Source organism: Nannospalax galili, unplaced genomic scaffold (genome assembly GCF_000622305.1).
Source record: "Nannospalax galili isolate Female #2095 unplaced genomic scaffold, S.galili_v1.0 scaffold463, whole genome shotgun sequence".
NCBI lineage: Eukaryota > Metazoa > Chordata > Mammalia > Rodentia > Spalacidae > Nannospalax > Nannospalax galili.
The window spans coordinates 1,744,912-1,761,237 of NW_008349529.1; the positions used below are offsets into that span (position 1 = coordinate 1,744,912).

A 16,326-nucleotide genomic window follows, 5' to 3' on the forward strand; every position below is an offset into this window, starting at 1 on the left:
TTATATAATAAGTATTTTTGTAATAATATAATATTGCTATTTTGTCTATCTCCTACTTGCTCAATTTCAAATTTCCCAAATGTGGGGGATTCCTGTGTGTTTTTGTCAACTAAAGTATCACAAGTACCTAGGCACGTAGTAGATGCCTCAATAAACACATTTGAGTAACGAAAAAACTCCCAACACAATATAATGAGGAAAACCCTACACTGCGTTATTTCTCTTTTTCAAATAAGGGAATGAAAGATTCGAGAATACAAACAAGTCACTAAGGATCATAGTACTTGCAATGGCGTAATCTAGGTTCTAGTCCCATCCTCTCTCCTTAGAGCTAACATTCCCTGTCACACCCAAAGGTGTTCATCCAAGGTATGTAAGAGGATACCAGCATGATGGTGTAGAAGATGGAGTGGAAATAAATTCATCTGCCAAGCTAAGCAGTTTGGATACTTTCCATAGCAAAAGCTCTGCACTGAATGGTGACATAATTAAACATATCTTAGAAAGGAAATTCAAACAGCTGCCAACTGGAGCAGTGAAACCAACAAATTGTCAGTAGAGAGAAGCTCCACACTTAATGGGGTTTAATGCAGCTCCAAGAGTCCCATAGCTAAAAATGGCTGGCTTCCTTCTCATTCATCAGTAAGTGGTTCATTCACCCCAATCCTCTCTTAGAAAAAGTCTGACACAGCATGGATAGTTTTGGAAGTACACTTTATTCATATTCATTACACAGTGATTAAACAAGTGAGTTACTTTCCATTTGGGTGTAGTCACAGTTTTCAACAATCTTTGGAAGCACCAGGTGTGATATCTCCTGAGATGCTGTTTTCCTCAAGGGACAGGTCGTACCACTAGACACATTGAAGTGCTATCTGACACGCCTTGATAGCCCTGGCTCAAATGCAAACATGTTGTTTGCAACATTGCAGCTGTAAGTGTTCCTTGTATTGTCAAGTGAGATAAATGCACAGCCCATGGGGTCTGACTAGTGTCAGCTGCTAGACTGGCCCCTGAGATAAAGCCTTGTAATCACATAGTCTTGGTTAATTAATCAGAAAGAATAAAGGGTCAAGTGCAATAGTTACTAGATACAGAAATTATAAATAATACATATATTAATAGATATTAATTTTCATTACATAAAGTTGCTATTATAAATATTTCTCTGATTAATGAATCTAAAATATATTCTCCACATAAATAATGTTAAATATTAATAAATAGATTTAGAATTTTAAATTCAAATAGCGCTGGCAGGATGGTTCTTATTTGGACGATTTGCGGTCCCAAAACAGCATCGACTCCTTTTCCGCTTCCTTAGGATAGGTCTTGGTGACAGCTCATTCATCACTTTGATGAGTTCACTGACAGCTTTGCGTTGGACCTGCAGGTTATTTACCTAATTAATGGGAAAACAGCAACAACAAAGTTAACTTTAAGCATACAAGCTATTAGGACATTCTTCTTTTAACGTCATGGTCAGTGAAAATGGAAATATTCCTCTTAAGAAAAGTTATTCTGAGTAGCAATATATTCCCTTAATTTATAACGTTCACTTCTTTGTCAGTTAAGGCTAAGTCGTGCAATAGAGAACAGGATGCTGCACATCTTTACCTTGACTGCCACAGAAATCTCAAGATGAAATACTAAAAAGATCCCTGGGTGGGGTGAAAAGGTAGGAAGGATTGAGTATGCACTGACCCTGAACCAGAGACTTAACCTCTCTGAATCTGTTTTCCCGTGAAAAGATTAGTACCTGTCACCTACGAATTCTACCACTTAATGCTTTGATTAGTTTTTGCTATTCATATCAAATGAGTTCCTATAGGCTTTCCCTCTTAGTATAGCAGAATGTCCTGGAAATAAAACAAGGAACACCAAGACTCAGGTATATAAAGGAGAAGGCCCATGCCTTTATGAGATCACCAAGTTCCCCAAGAGATTCTGATACCAATCAACAGTTTGAGAATCACTGACACTGGCTAAGTACTGTGGAAAATACCGTGTCCATGATAAATGAAAACTATCACTTTGACCTTCTCCCAAATCATTTCCAGAATGGGATTAAAAATAAACACTAATCATGTTCACATTGATAATCAATTTGCTGACACAGAACATTTAAATTTGGAATTGTGGCAACTTTTCCCATTCCCTGCCTTCTGTGCCATTAAGTAAACTATTTGCATATCTTCATTCTAAAAAGAGGGCCTCTAGGCAATTTCATGCTTAATAAAATGAGAACCATTTACTTTTGTCTCTATTTCTTTCTAATACTGGGAACTGTGACTATTGTGCTGTATCTTCAAGAAGGATTAGGAGATTTATAGGATACAGGGCTAATTATTAAAGGATATACATGTCTAAAACATGTTCACAATGGAGTAAAATAGGACAAGGTTTAAGAATTCACTATAGATTGCCCATCTGAAGTAAGAGGCCTGGGGCTTCCAGAAGATGAAACCAAGAGACTGTAGAGAGGAATTGTTTTCCCTCTATGAATGGGAATGAATTTTATTTCCCAATATCCAAAACATTGCCAGGAATCCAAGAGATGTAGCCAGAGCTGAATAGCAAGCCAGGGGGAGAACTGGGTTAGGAACAAGTGCTTTAGCCATCTCTAGCTGATGGCCTAAGGAGAACTGCCGCCATCTTTCAGCTCCTGGGAGCTAGCATTAGTCAGTCTGGAGACAAAGTCAGGAAGACTGAAAGCTGAGCTCAAGTATTGAAGGCACAAAACACAAGACTCCTAGCCCTCTCATTCAAGCCCATTTATCACAAAGCCTGAGGATTCTAGAGGCCTTTGCCTTATAGATAAAATTTTTAAAAATTAAAAAAAAAACAGATTTGTCTTTATGTTTAATTTTAAACTGAGGACAGTTAGAGTATATGAACATTGGCACCTAAGGATTTCTCTAGATGAGATACTCTAGCATCTGAAAGTCAATTGAACAATCCTAACACTACCTTCTTCTCCCCCTAAGAATAAGATGGGCTACACAATGTGAGGTACTGACCAGAGACTAGGAGTCGGATGCCCATGTACCTCTCCAGGGGCTCTGCTTTCTCCTCTCTCCTCCTCATTTTCTACCCTGTGACACTTGAGTTTTTTAGACCAAAGGAGATCAGGGAACTTAAGCAGTGAGTCCAAACCGGTTCCTTTCAAGGTGAGGAAACTGCGACACTTGTGATTCATCTGAAGTCACAGTTCCTTGTGGCCAGGCTGGGAGGAGAACACAGGTCTTCTCACCCCCTCCCACTGCTCTTTCCACTAAGACATAGCCTCCCATCCAAAGCAAGAGAGTTTCCATCACACAGGCAGGGCTCGTGGGAGCACTACTCAGTGCTCCCCTCTACTGCTTCACCTGCCTCCTCCTCATCGCATTTACCCATCACGTGTGCAGTAGTTTTAAATACCTGTGGTTTTTGTTTTTGTTTTGGTTTTTGTTTTCAAATGGCACAGTCCAGTGAATCTCATAGTGAGTTGCCTATGTCAGTTGGTAAGGAAGCATCTCAGACAGGGATTCATCTCAGAGCTTCAGCAACTCTTTAGTAGCTAATTCCTCCTTTTTTTTTTTTTTTTGAGAATTCAGTGCTTTACAAAAAGTCTCTGCAATGAAACCAAAGAAAGAAATGCCAGAGCCTCACCGGAATCTGAGTCAGCTTTATGAAGTCGTTTCGTTTGTCAATGCTGCTGTTGAAGAATTTAATAAACAGGGTTTCCTTGACAGTGGCCAAGCTCGTCTGGATCATCCTGTTGTCTTTCAAGGTGTCTAAGAGTTTGAAGTAGAAGGAGACGATCTGGCTATGGATGATTTTTTTGTCACTCTCCTTGGGAGACAAGAACACAGAGGCCAATGGGAATTTATCCATGAAGAAACACGCAACAGGAAAAAATAGGCAAATGGGAATATTCAGCTTACCTCATTCCATTTTCTCAAAACATCTAAGAAGAGGGGCTCTCCATCTGCGACATCTGGGCTGCTTGCATTCTGAGATGAGAAGGAAAGATTGATTTTTAGTTAGTCCATCAATTGCTATATATATATATATATATATGAGATATATGATATATATATCATATATATCAAGTTTCATTGAATTCAGATGCTGACAATAGTCACTAATTTCCTTCTCAGCTCTTCCATTTACTTCAGTAAGTATTCCTAAAAGATTTCATGTTAGATTTAGCCAAAGACTATTATGTCTTTTAGCTTTCATATTTACTAGAATAATCCTGAATTGCAATGTCACAAATAAACTCAACAAAGCTGATGAGCTTTCAAGTGCCCCGAATAGCTCTAGTGAGCTAAAGAGAGTTATTTTCAAACTAATATGCTGCCCCCTTATGGTTGCAGGCTTCTGTAACATCTGCCTGTACCCTCCTATAAGGTCAGCTTTAAAAATAGTTCCAAATACATGTGTGAGAGAGTTTGATTTGCATTGTGAGAATAAATTTGACTATGAATGCTTTAACATTATTATTAATATTATTATTATTGATCTTTTTGAGACAGGGTCTCACTATAGCCCCAGCTGGCCTGGAATTCACTATGTAGACCAGGCTGGCCTTGAACTCACAGAGATCTGCCTGCCTCTGCCTCCCAAGTGCCAGGATTAAAGCATGCACCACCACACCAGCAACTGAACATTATTATAATCACTATAAATATAATAGTATATATTTTGGACAGATAATATTTTTAAATAAACAAAACTATCATCTTCATTAGACTATAATAAAATTAAAAAAGGAATCCATAAAAGAAAGCACTTTAAAACTCTAAGTCAGAACCATAACTCTCCCAAAATCTCAGAGACTGTCTAACTTCAAAAATAAGTCACTGGTAGAATTTTGAAATCACTTTTTGGAGAAAAACACCCGTGACTTTTTTTAAGCCAAAACTTTAAGAACTTTACCTCCTGTGACTTTAACTAATACATTCTCTCCTTTCACTGTTTTTAATGCTGACCTTCACCTTTTACTGTCGCTTTCACAGTAGTCTGAGGAATGAGAAACTAAAACCAATCGTTTGGAAGAACACTTTTCATGACTGAATGGTTTCCACCACAAAATGCTCAGAGCCACTGTTATATATTCAAAGTATGCCCATATTTTGGGAGATTCTTAACTGCCCTCTATGTCTCTACAGCAAATAGAACAGAGGGTTAACTCAATCTCAAGACTATTAAGTGAAGAAACATCTTGCTGACAACTAGCAAAATAGCACCACGTCTTCTCAAAATGACTGTGGACTAGAGATGTCAGCCTCGCATAGACAACTCCAAGTCAACATCCGTCGTTTGCACCCACAAACAAATATCACTAAAAAGTCATACTTACAAAATACTCCTTTAGATTTTCTACTTCTTCAAAGAAGTTGGTCTGGCAGTGACAGCTAGAAATACCCAACATGAAGCAGAGCTGGAGAGTGAAGATGTAACTTGCAGCATTCATTGTCTCAGAGAACTAGGCCGAAGGAGTTGAAATCAGGACCTCCTGTATTAATCACCCGGGTCCAAAAGACTCAGCTGATCTCTTTTCTAATAGCTGATCTGCCGAGGATCGGAACAACATACTGCACCTCCTTTGGCTTCTGGTATTTATACCTAATCGAAGCCTCCTCAGGATTACGTATTTTCACAAGTTTTTTAAGATGAGATGGTGACAGATAGGCGGGGAAACTAGTTAGCTTGTATTAATAACTATGGTTTTGTGGCATTTGGTGTTGTAGTTAGAGTTTCCTTTCAACTCCCTGGGCTCTTTGGCGATGAGACAGACCCATTGTGCCCACCTGTGCCATTCTTGTGGGAGCCTATGAAAGCACTTTTACTTCACACCATTTGGGGGCTGGCAAAAAAATTTTTTGGCATCTCCCCTTTTACCCTCATAAAATGCTAGATCCTCATCCACAGAGAACATTTGTTTGTGGTTGGGAACAACTGAAAAAGGAAATTCTAGGGCTTCTCAAACCCTTACAAAGGGGAAGCCTTTTAAAAGTTTTCTTGCAAATGACCAGAAAGCAAGGAAAGACTATGGTTGAGAAACCAATGTGGTGAGCAAATCCTTCATCAGGGTCGATTAGTAAAATATCTATCACAAGTTTCAAATAGTTCTACAGCAAACTTCCCCAGAGAAACAAAATAGAAACCACACAGGTAAAATTAAATTATCTACTGGCCTCATTAATAAGAGTTTTAAAAGGTAAGAATAACTAATTAAATGTTATATTTAAGCCAACATGTCTAAGATAACATTTCAAAATGTATATATTATGGATAAAAATCTGGTATACACCTCACCTGCACAGCATAGCTCAATTCGGACTATCCATATTTCAAATGCCAGTAGCCATATGTGGCTACCCCATTGAACAATGTAGACCCAAACATGCAATTATTCCAAACCCTCATTAGTAATCAAGAAACATTTCAACTTTGTGTTTGTTCTCTTCTCAAATACACACAATAGAATTCCTCCTCCTTCTTTGGTCATTTATTTATGAGGTTTAACACTTCAGGATGGCACAGAAAGCCCTTACTTAGCTCTTGGTTCCAACCCACCTCTACTTGCTCAGCATAAAGCATATTGGTTCTATAAGAGCCAACTGGTACGGACTTCAATCCTGGATCCTTTACATTATAGCTATGGGATCTTGAGTAAGCATCTTAATGATTCTGCGAGTCAGTTTCCTCATTTGTAAAGTAAGCTTAATAATAGTATCTTCTTTCAGACTTCAGCTGAAAGTTCAATCGAATGATCCATATAAAGTTGTGAGAATTTTTCCTGGCATACAGCAATCACTCAATAAAAGTTATCTATTGTTATGTGGACATGTTGGATTGGTAGCTATTCCTTTTAAAAGCACACTCTGCATTTTGTTCATGCAGTTCCTTTGGCCTTGAGTTCACTTTCCCTCATCTGTGCTCCTCAGAGTGGTACCTAACCATCTTAGCCCAGCCTAAAAATCATCATCTCCATGAGTTATCCCCAAATTCTCCAACCTACAATCAATCTCACATCCTCTATACTGATCTAGCACCTTGTTTATATTTTTCTGGGAACCCCAATCCCTCAATTGCATATTAGAGTTAGTTACTCATGTTTTTTCCCATTTTGGAACCAGTTTCTTAAAATTAGAAAGTATTTCATTTCTTTCATGATATCCTTCATTTCCCTCAAACATTTTAGCATAGAAATTCACTCATTCACAGCACCAAATAAAATAGATTCAGTATGATGTCACATGCCTTTAATTCCAGCACTCAGGAAGAGGAGGTAGGAAGATCTCCATGAAATTGAGGACAGCCTAGTCTACAGAGCGAGTTCCAGGCCAGCTGGGGCTATAGGGAGACCCTATCAAAAAAAAAAGAAAAAAGAGGGATCTATTTTGAGGGCTGAGAATGTAGCCCAGTTGGCAGAGTGTTTGCATGGTGTGCACAAAGCTCTGGCAAACACAGACACAGCGGTGCACACACAAGTAGAATCAGGAAGGCGAGGGGTTCGAGGCCGTCTGCTACTGCTAGTACTTGGGGCCAACCTAAAATACATAAGAACCTGTCTCCAAAGAAAAATCCATTTTGAGTTACGTGCCCTCAAGTATTTTTCAGTTCCAATGCTATCCGTAGGAAATTAGTCCTTAGTCAAATGTAATTTATTATTAGTGCTAAAAAATGATGTTATGTCTTCTTAGCCAAAATCTAATGGCTGAGACAATTCCATGGTATTTTTTTAATTTTTCTTTTAAAAAAATGACCTTGGCAAAACCATCTTCCCAAAGAACAAACAAAATCAAAGCATAACTGTGAGGTCAGTCTGATGTGTGGCAAATGAAAAGTGTGGTATTACAATGTTGTACACAGAGCTGTCACTGTTCTCTCCAGCTAGCAATGTAGACCAGAGAAAATCCTTGAGAGAGACACAAAATAGGTCAAAACTTTATACAAGCCTTCAGACACACTGCCACCACTCAAGACCTTCTAGGAAACCAACAGCCAAACCCTGAGTCACTGGAAGCAACATTTGAAAATGTCTGGAAAGAAGTAAAAACTAATTCTATTTTCTATTTTGACCAGTGTAATACAGTGACGGGAGAAAGGAATTAAGACAGTTGAGGGGCTGGTAAGATGGCTCAGTAGATAAAGGTGTCTGCAGCCAAGACGGATGACCCATGTGAAAGAAAAGAGCTGACTCCAGGAAGTTGCCCTCTGATATTACACACACACACACACACACACACACACACACACACACACACAGAGGAGTTAATTAATTAATTAAGTAATTAAAACAAATTTTTAAAAGAAAAGTGGGATCCATCATAGGGGCCTTAATATGTACCCTCAGTATTTGTAAGTTACAAATGCCTACTCAAAATCAGATACAGTTGGGTGCAGTGGCTCACGTCTTTAATCCCACTACTTGAGAAGCAGAGGTAAGTGGATCTCTGTGAGTTGAAGGCCAGCCTGATCTACATAGTGAGTTCCAAGCCAGCTAGGGCTACAGGAAAAACAAAACCAGGGATCACTATTAAAGCCATATTTCCAACAGGACCAAATGTTTAGGGTCAGAAGCTACCTGGTAAAGCCAAGCTTGGTAACACTTGGTACCATGATGAAGCATGGAATTATAGAATTACAGAAATTGTCAATGGTCTGTCCCTTCTGATTTAAAGATTTTTACATCAAGACCCAAAAATCAAAATGATGTGTATAAATTTATCCAACTGGTTAATGCAGATCCAAATCTAAGGCCAAGATATTTTCCTTCATCAACCTACCCCCTAAGCTACCAATAGCTATTAAAAGGATTGCATGTGCTTCTAATTTATATGTCAGATATTCAAGTTGAAATAATTAAAACTCAGTAAAGGTTAGGTTTCTGGAATTCTTTTTCTGTAGAATTAGTAAGATGGTAGCTACACTTTAATTCCTTTCAAAATACTAAGACTAAGGGGAAAAACTTTGCAATTCTTAGCGAGCTCTTCTAACAGAATGAACTTCACAGGCATGCAGACTGCACAGTGTGCCAGGACTCTGAACTTGGAACAAGCCATACTGGATCTAATGCTCTATTGTCACCTTCTTGAAACGCCTAACAATTTTTTTACCAGGGCCTCATATTTCGTTTTGCTCTCGCTCCTGCAAACTGCATAACTGGCCTTGCATCCCACATTGGAGTGAATCATCCACTTAGGCTTTCATTTTTGAACCCAGGATTCTGTAATTTAAAACCTTGACACTACAATAGTATATCCTTTTCTGATCTTTTCCTGTCTTCTCAACTTTGCAAACAAAGAAATTTCTCTCTCTTTGCTGCCTGTAAAACACCTTGTGTTATACATGCAAACTAGAGGTTTCACACCTTATTGGTTCAGTCAATACTGAGCCTGCAGAGTAATTCACCACCACCTTATCCTTTAAAAAGTTTGCAAAGCCACCAGGAGTCAAAGTGTGACCATATTACTAAGCCAAAGGGACTGAAAACTTTCTTTTTTCTTTTCAGTTAAACTTTCTTTCTGAAAACTGGCTCTGGTTATCCTTTATGTGTCAGCAAGATTTCAACCCTATCTCATGCAATCCCCACTCTAAGATGAGTAGGAAGTCAGAAAGACAAAACTTACACCTTGGTTGCCCTTTTCCTCTGTGATCAGCAGTCACATCCCTAGCACTCACAGCCCAATTATCTCGTCCAGACCTTGATGCAGAGTTCTTCCACTTGGTATGAGTCAGTGTTGGATCCAGGGCCCCCACGCTATCTCGGCTCCGGGATCTTCTGACCTCATGCGGACTGAGCCTACGGAAGAAGCATGACGTACACGATGGAAGTCCACGCGGAGTCAGATTTTCCCCACGATTTGACTCACAAATCCCATAGGTCAGAGGAGAGTTTTCTGAAGTACCCATTTTTTTCACTGAGACGATCTGGGTACTTCTGAGGAATGGCTTAAAGAATATGGAAGGCACTACAATGATCCGTTTACAATATTTTCAATTTTATGTTAGATGAGATTGTGCATTGATGATCTAGAGATTGATGATCCTGATTTAAAGAACATGTTTTGGGGGGGGTTGTTTTGGTTTTTTGGACGGGGGAGTTGTCCCTTAGAAAATGTTAAAGCACTAACTGAGCAATGGACAGAGAGTAACCAAATAAAGATGGAAACATATTGTAAAATACTTGTTTATATCCTAATTTCAATCAATTGTGATGGCCTTATTGAGCACCTATTACATATCAGTAGTTTTAAGGGTTGCAGAGAACTTTACAATAAGGGACGTTGGCTGGAGCCTTGGCTACAGTTAATTTCTCAGCTCTAGTTACTATATTTTCTTTTACCACATGCCTATTCTTCCTTTGGGGTTCATAGAGGTAAGTGGATTCAATTTTTTTAACTTTCTTTTTTTTAATCTTATTGTACTTATTTGTGTGGAGGGGTGGAGGGGTGGGTGTGTGCTTGCTGCTGTGTGCATGTGGAGGTCAGAAGACTAGTGAAAGTCCATTGTCTCCTTCCACAAGGTGGGTGCACAGAGTTGTACTCAGGTCATCAGGCTTGGTAGCAAGTGCCTTTACCCACTGAGCTATCTGGTTAGCCTGGGACTCACTTGGGGTCAGAGTAAAAACATGAATTAGGGCTGGAGACATGACACATCCCTTAAAAGCACGTGCCTCCAAATGTGGGGATCTGAGCTTTTGGTGGGTGGTCTGGCTCAGTCCTGTAACTCCACCACTCAGGGGGCACAAACAAGAGGATCACTGAGGCTGTTTGGCTACCAGTCTAACTGGATAAATGTAAGTGTCTACTTCATGGAGAGACCATCTCAAAGGAACCAGGAGGACTGTAATATAGAATGATACCCAACACCCTTCTCTGGCCTCTACACACATGCATAGGCACACACCTGCACACATACCTGCACACATACCTGTACACACACATGGGCATATGCTACATACACACTCACACATATACACACACATACACATACATACACACAAAAAAATAGGTGACCTGTGTGTGATCATTACTCTTAGTGTTATTGTGTGTTCGCTGGAGGAAACTCAACTGTCAGTATATTCAAAGCTGGCTGTTTATTGGAGAGGAATCTTCTAGACATTTGTTGGTTAGTGTTCTGGAAACCTAGTACCCCACTGTTCAGTATGACGATCTCAGCTAACATAATGGAGATATCCATTCTCTTCTCTGGATGTGCTAGAAATCTGCTAGAAAATAAGCTTCCAGTCTTCAAATGGAGTGAATGGATAGTGGGGCTGAAAGGTTTAGAGTGAATCTAACTCCATTATGCATATTTCCAGTCAGTTATCTTCCTTCAACTCTACCCTGAACCTCCTCTTTCTAAGGAGGCTGATATCCACGCGGGTCTTCTGCTGACCAGCAGTGTGAACTAATTTCATCTTGTTGAATTCATCTACTCTAATGGCTTGTCATTGTGGACAAATCTGAAGTTGAAGCCAGTGACCTCTGTTCATCCTTCTTCCATTTTCTTGTAACTTTACTGACATTTATGATTCACTGTTATCTTTTTCTCTTTGAGGGTTTTTAGCCTTTTTATGGTTTTGTTATTTTAGAGGTTCCATCTCTGATACTAATTCTCCAAAAGACTTCACCCCCTGAAATTGAGGTTGAGGGATGGTAAAATAACAAAATGTGAAAAACTAAGAAGCCCATCTAAACAATATCAATTATTAACTTGAAGCAAAGATACACTGTGCAGGAAAAAATGTTATGTATACACCAAGTGTAAAATATTTAGCTAATCTACTCAGGTAAACCAAGCCCCAAAAATAATTTGGAAGAAAAAAGATCTCTTCTAAAATGCAATGTAGTTACTAATTTTAAAATTCAGCTAATCAGGGCTGGAGAGATGGCTCAGTGGTTAAGAGCACTGACTATTCTTGCAGAGGACCCAGGTTTGAATCCCAGCACCCCCATGGTGGCTAATAACCATCTGTAATTCCAGTTCCAGGGGACCTGATACCCTCTTCTGACCTCCTTCAGCATTGCATGGCATGGGTGCATTTACATTCAGACAATACACGCATACACATAAATAAAAATAATAAATAAAATATTTTTAAATTTCAGCTAATCATATTAAAACAGCCTTTATCCTTAAAAACATAATACAATTATAAGGGGAAGATAGGAGACCTGTGAGGACCTAAGCATATTCACATAGAATACAATAAGTAAGTAACAGTTTTGTTTTATAAAATGGGGGGAAATGGTGTAAGAAATGCTTAATAATCCAAACAAGGTAATCCAACTCTTGGGGGGGGGGGGGGGTAGGAGGATCAGAAGCTCAAGTTTATCTTTAGTCACACAGTAAGTTTGAGCCCAGCCTAGGTTACAAGTGACCCTGTCTCAAAATAACAAACAAATGAAATGAGTTATAGAGAATCAGGTCAAAACTGAACTAGGAACTAAAGTTAGACAAATTCAAAGTGGTGCCTCAAAGAAGTGTGTTTTAGGAATGGAAGCACACGGTCCAGAAAGCAGCTCTCAAGTTTATCTTTAGTCACACAGTAAGTTTGAGCCCAGCCTAGGTTACAAGTGACCCTGTCTCAAAATAACAAACAAATGAAATGAGTTATAGAGAATCAGGTCAAAACTGAACTAGGAACTAAAGTTAGACAAATTCAAAGTGGTGCCTCAAAGAAGTGTGTTTTAGGAATGGAAGCACACGGTCCAGAAAGCAGCTAGTCTTTAGTTATATCTTTATTGTTTGCCAAGTTTAGGAGTCTTCAAGGCCATCTTCATTAACCAAGTACGAATTCAAGGGTCCCCAAGACCTTTCCCAGGTTCAATAGCTCATTACAAGGTTTCATAAAACTCAAAAAGTCATTATAGTCTTAATTATGGTATATTATAGCATAAGAATACAGATCCAAATCATCAGTAGAAAAAGTGCAGAGTCTAGAACCTTCCATGAACAAAGCTACCAGTTGTCATCTTCCAGAGGATCAGAGGAAAATAGGAACTTTTCCCAGTAATGACATATAACCATATGCATGGAATACTGCCAGACAGCAGGACTTGCCCAAACCTTGGCGTCCAGCTTTTACTGAGCTTGGTCACATAGACATGGATGATGTCTCATTGACTGACAGCATCCAATACTTCCAGAGGTTAGTGTGATTCTTTGTAACCCAAGTCTCTCCCTAAATCACATTGTTAGCATAGACTATCTGGCATGGGCCAATGCCTTTGGGTAAACAAGATGCTCTAATCCGACAGGAAATTCCCTGAGTATAGAATTGGCATCTCTAGGCTGAAGGCTCAGTTTTCTTTGGACAGAATTAAACCTATAGTGTATAGGCTTGTTGTATCTTACTTTTTCCTTTCTATACAGTTTATTCTTACATAATATGTGGAGATTTTATTTGATTGCTTCATGTTCAGTTGGCAAATAGAAAGATGATGTTGATAAAATGTGGACTTCAGGGACTGGAGAGATGGCTCTGAGATTAAGACCACTGGCTACTCTCCCAGAGGACCTGGATTTGGTTCCCAGCACCTACATGGCATCTAACAATTGTCTGTAACTCCAATTCCAGGAAAACTGACACCCTCTTATGGCCTCTGTGGGCATTTCAAGCATGTGGTACACTTATATACATGCAGGCAAACTGTCATACACATAAAATAAAAATAATAAATAAATAATTTCTTAAATATGGACTTCATTTGGTTCATACTAGATGTTCCCTCATATAGTAATATTTTTAGACATACAAGTATGTTTTCTTATAATTAGGCAAAGATCCTGGCAATATTTGAAGCCATTAAGGAAAAAGTCAGAGAAGCTACAAAAGTTTTATTTTAATGTAGATAATAGTTAATTGAGTGGATTTAAAAATTGCTAAACTCTAGCTCTGGGAAATAGTATCATGACTTCAGGCACCTTCCCTCCTGTATTTTTTTTAATGTGATGAAAATTTTCTCTCTCAGGAGCAAAATTCCTCAGGCCCTGAACTTCAAAGGAAGAAGGAGCAAGCTGACTTAGAAAGTTAGAAGATGATTCACCATGATGATAAGTGAAAGCTCCCCCCTAGAGATTGAGCAAGGCTTGTATTTAGATTAAGATTTTTGTTGATTTTTCCTAATGGTGCTATTATAAAGTTCAAGAAGTATTGACTAAAATACTATCTATCACTAAAATAAAATACCTGAGGTAGACCAACTTTAGATGGTCTTAGCTAGAGAACTTAGCTAGAGATAGTATGTATATACAATCCTTTGACTTAAGAGGCTGAGGCAAGAGGATTGTTGCAAGTTTGAGGCCGGCCTGGACTGCGTAACATAACCCTGTCTCAAAAGTAAAAACGAGGGGCTGGAGAGATGGCTCAGCGGTTAAGAGCACTGTCTACTCTTGCAGAGGACCCTGATTCATATCTCAGGATCCACATGTTGGCTAACAATCATCTGGAACTCTAGTTCCAGGGAATCAGACACCCTCTTCTGACCTCCTCAGGCATTGCAGGACACGGGCCCACTCACAGTCATGCAGGTAATATACTCATACACATAAAATAAAAACAATAAATGATTTTTTAAAAAAAGAAAAGGGCTTTATTCAGTTCACAGTTGTAGCAGCTGAAAATCCAAACAGCATGATGCAGGTTCTCAGCAGTCCCCACTGTCCCCTTGACACGTGCAGGTGGCAATGTTGGGAATACAAGTAAGAGAAATAGATCCTATCTTGAAAAGGAAGCCAGAGGGCAGAGGGGTCCCACTTCCCTTTGGAAGGCTTACCACAGTTGAGCCAAGAACTTCCCACAAGAGCCCTCCTTAAAGACAACATCTTCCAACAGTAACAGTGAAGGCCAAGCTTCTAACATATGAATGTCTCGGGGGACACCTTTATCCAAATGCACAGTCCCATACCTAGCTGTCCCCATGGGTCCTGCTATATTTAATTTGGTATTTTGTAGGATCTATATACTTTTAATTTCCCAAATTTGCTTAGGCAATTATTGGCAAAAACAATATGTAAATTGAAGAGTTCTTATCTTAATGTAAAAACCACAAAGTCCAAGAAAATCTAAATAGACATGTACTTGACTCTAGCAATGCAGAACTTAAAAATTAGTATTTGTGTGGCCAAATATTTCTGCTAGCAAAAAGAAATTGATGACTAAGAGTAACAGCTACCCCAAAAGTAAAGAAATATGCCTCATCTTACTTAATTCTGACTACAATCTAAGGAAGATAAGTGTGCTAGATAGCTTTAGTGTCAACTTGACACACCTGGGGTTAGGGAGCCTCAATTGGGGAATTTCCTCCATTGGACTGGCCTGTGGCCATGTCTGTGGGGCATCTTCTTGATTGTTGAGTGATGTAGGAGGGCCCAGCCCACTGTGGCTGCTGCCACCCCTGGGCAGGTGGGTCTCTGTTTCTTAAGAAAGCACGCTGACATACTTTGAGGCCTATACTAATCTGGTCAGAGGGACTTAAAGGACAGTTTTTGCTCCTTGCCCTCCAATGTCAACTAACTTCCAGGGGACTGTGGATCATCTCTCAAAATGTCCTGTAACTATGGTGAGTCACCTGTCCTCTTCTATAAAGGAGGCCAAGGAAACCTTACCAGATGAACTTGAACCAGTGTCCAATCTACAAAGAGGAGGGTCGAAACAGAGAAAACATTTCCTCCAAGCTTCCAAGTGAAGCCAAACCACAGTCGAGCAGGACCTTTGACTTATCTTCACATAGACGGAACTGGTAAAAGAAAGGAGCCAGGGGCTCCTCCCAAGCCCATACGACCCCTGAGGAACAGATCCTCAAAGGACCTTAAGAGTAAAAATAAATTGGTTTATTTGGGCCAACTGTATGGTCTTAAACACCCGAAAGGAAAATATAACTGAAGATTAAAGTAATCAGTATATTTCTTTAAGAGTCCATGTGTACAGCTAAAGGCTATGTAACAAGAAACAACACCAAACAGGAGATACCTTCCTTTATGTTGTTGACCAGGGAGGCCCAAGAGACTTCCAGACAGTAACCCAGCATAGAAGTGGAAAAATGACGTCAGACCCTAATCTTATCTAAAGGAATATTGGCAACTGATTGCTGCTAGATGAGGAAGAACTGATCTTCGTAAAACAAGGGACTCTAGATAGGCTGACTAGACTCAGCAGGTGGACCTGCTCTGGGGAATGGCTGGGGGCACTGACAACACAGTGGACAGTAACAGGAATGACAGAGTATATGGGCTCCAGTGGAGGGGGGCTATGAGAGGGTGCCATTTGGGATACAGGTATAAAGATGAATAAGATTGTTTGGGATGTTCTGTATGAAATAC

At 39.5% G+C, this 16,326-nt stretch overlaps 1 protein-coding gene across 1 annotated transcript; it reads right to left on the reverse strand.

Moving 5' to 3' along the window:
- Positions 1-1,243: 1,243 nt before the first annotated feature.
- Ifng (interferon gamma) lies at positions 1,244-5,461 on the reverse strand. The gene is made up of 4 exons (XM_008846980.1): positions 5,348-5,461; positions 3,927-3,995; positions 3,652-3,834; positions 1,244-1,402 (listed from the first exon to the last, which is right to left on the reverse strand). Exons 1-4 carry the CDS (start codon positions 5,459-5,461, stop codon positions 1,244-1,246), a joined length of 525 nt encoding a protein of 174 aa, XP_008845202.1.
- Between the last annotated feature and the right edge of the window lie 10,865 nt (positions 5,462-16,326).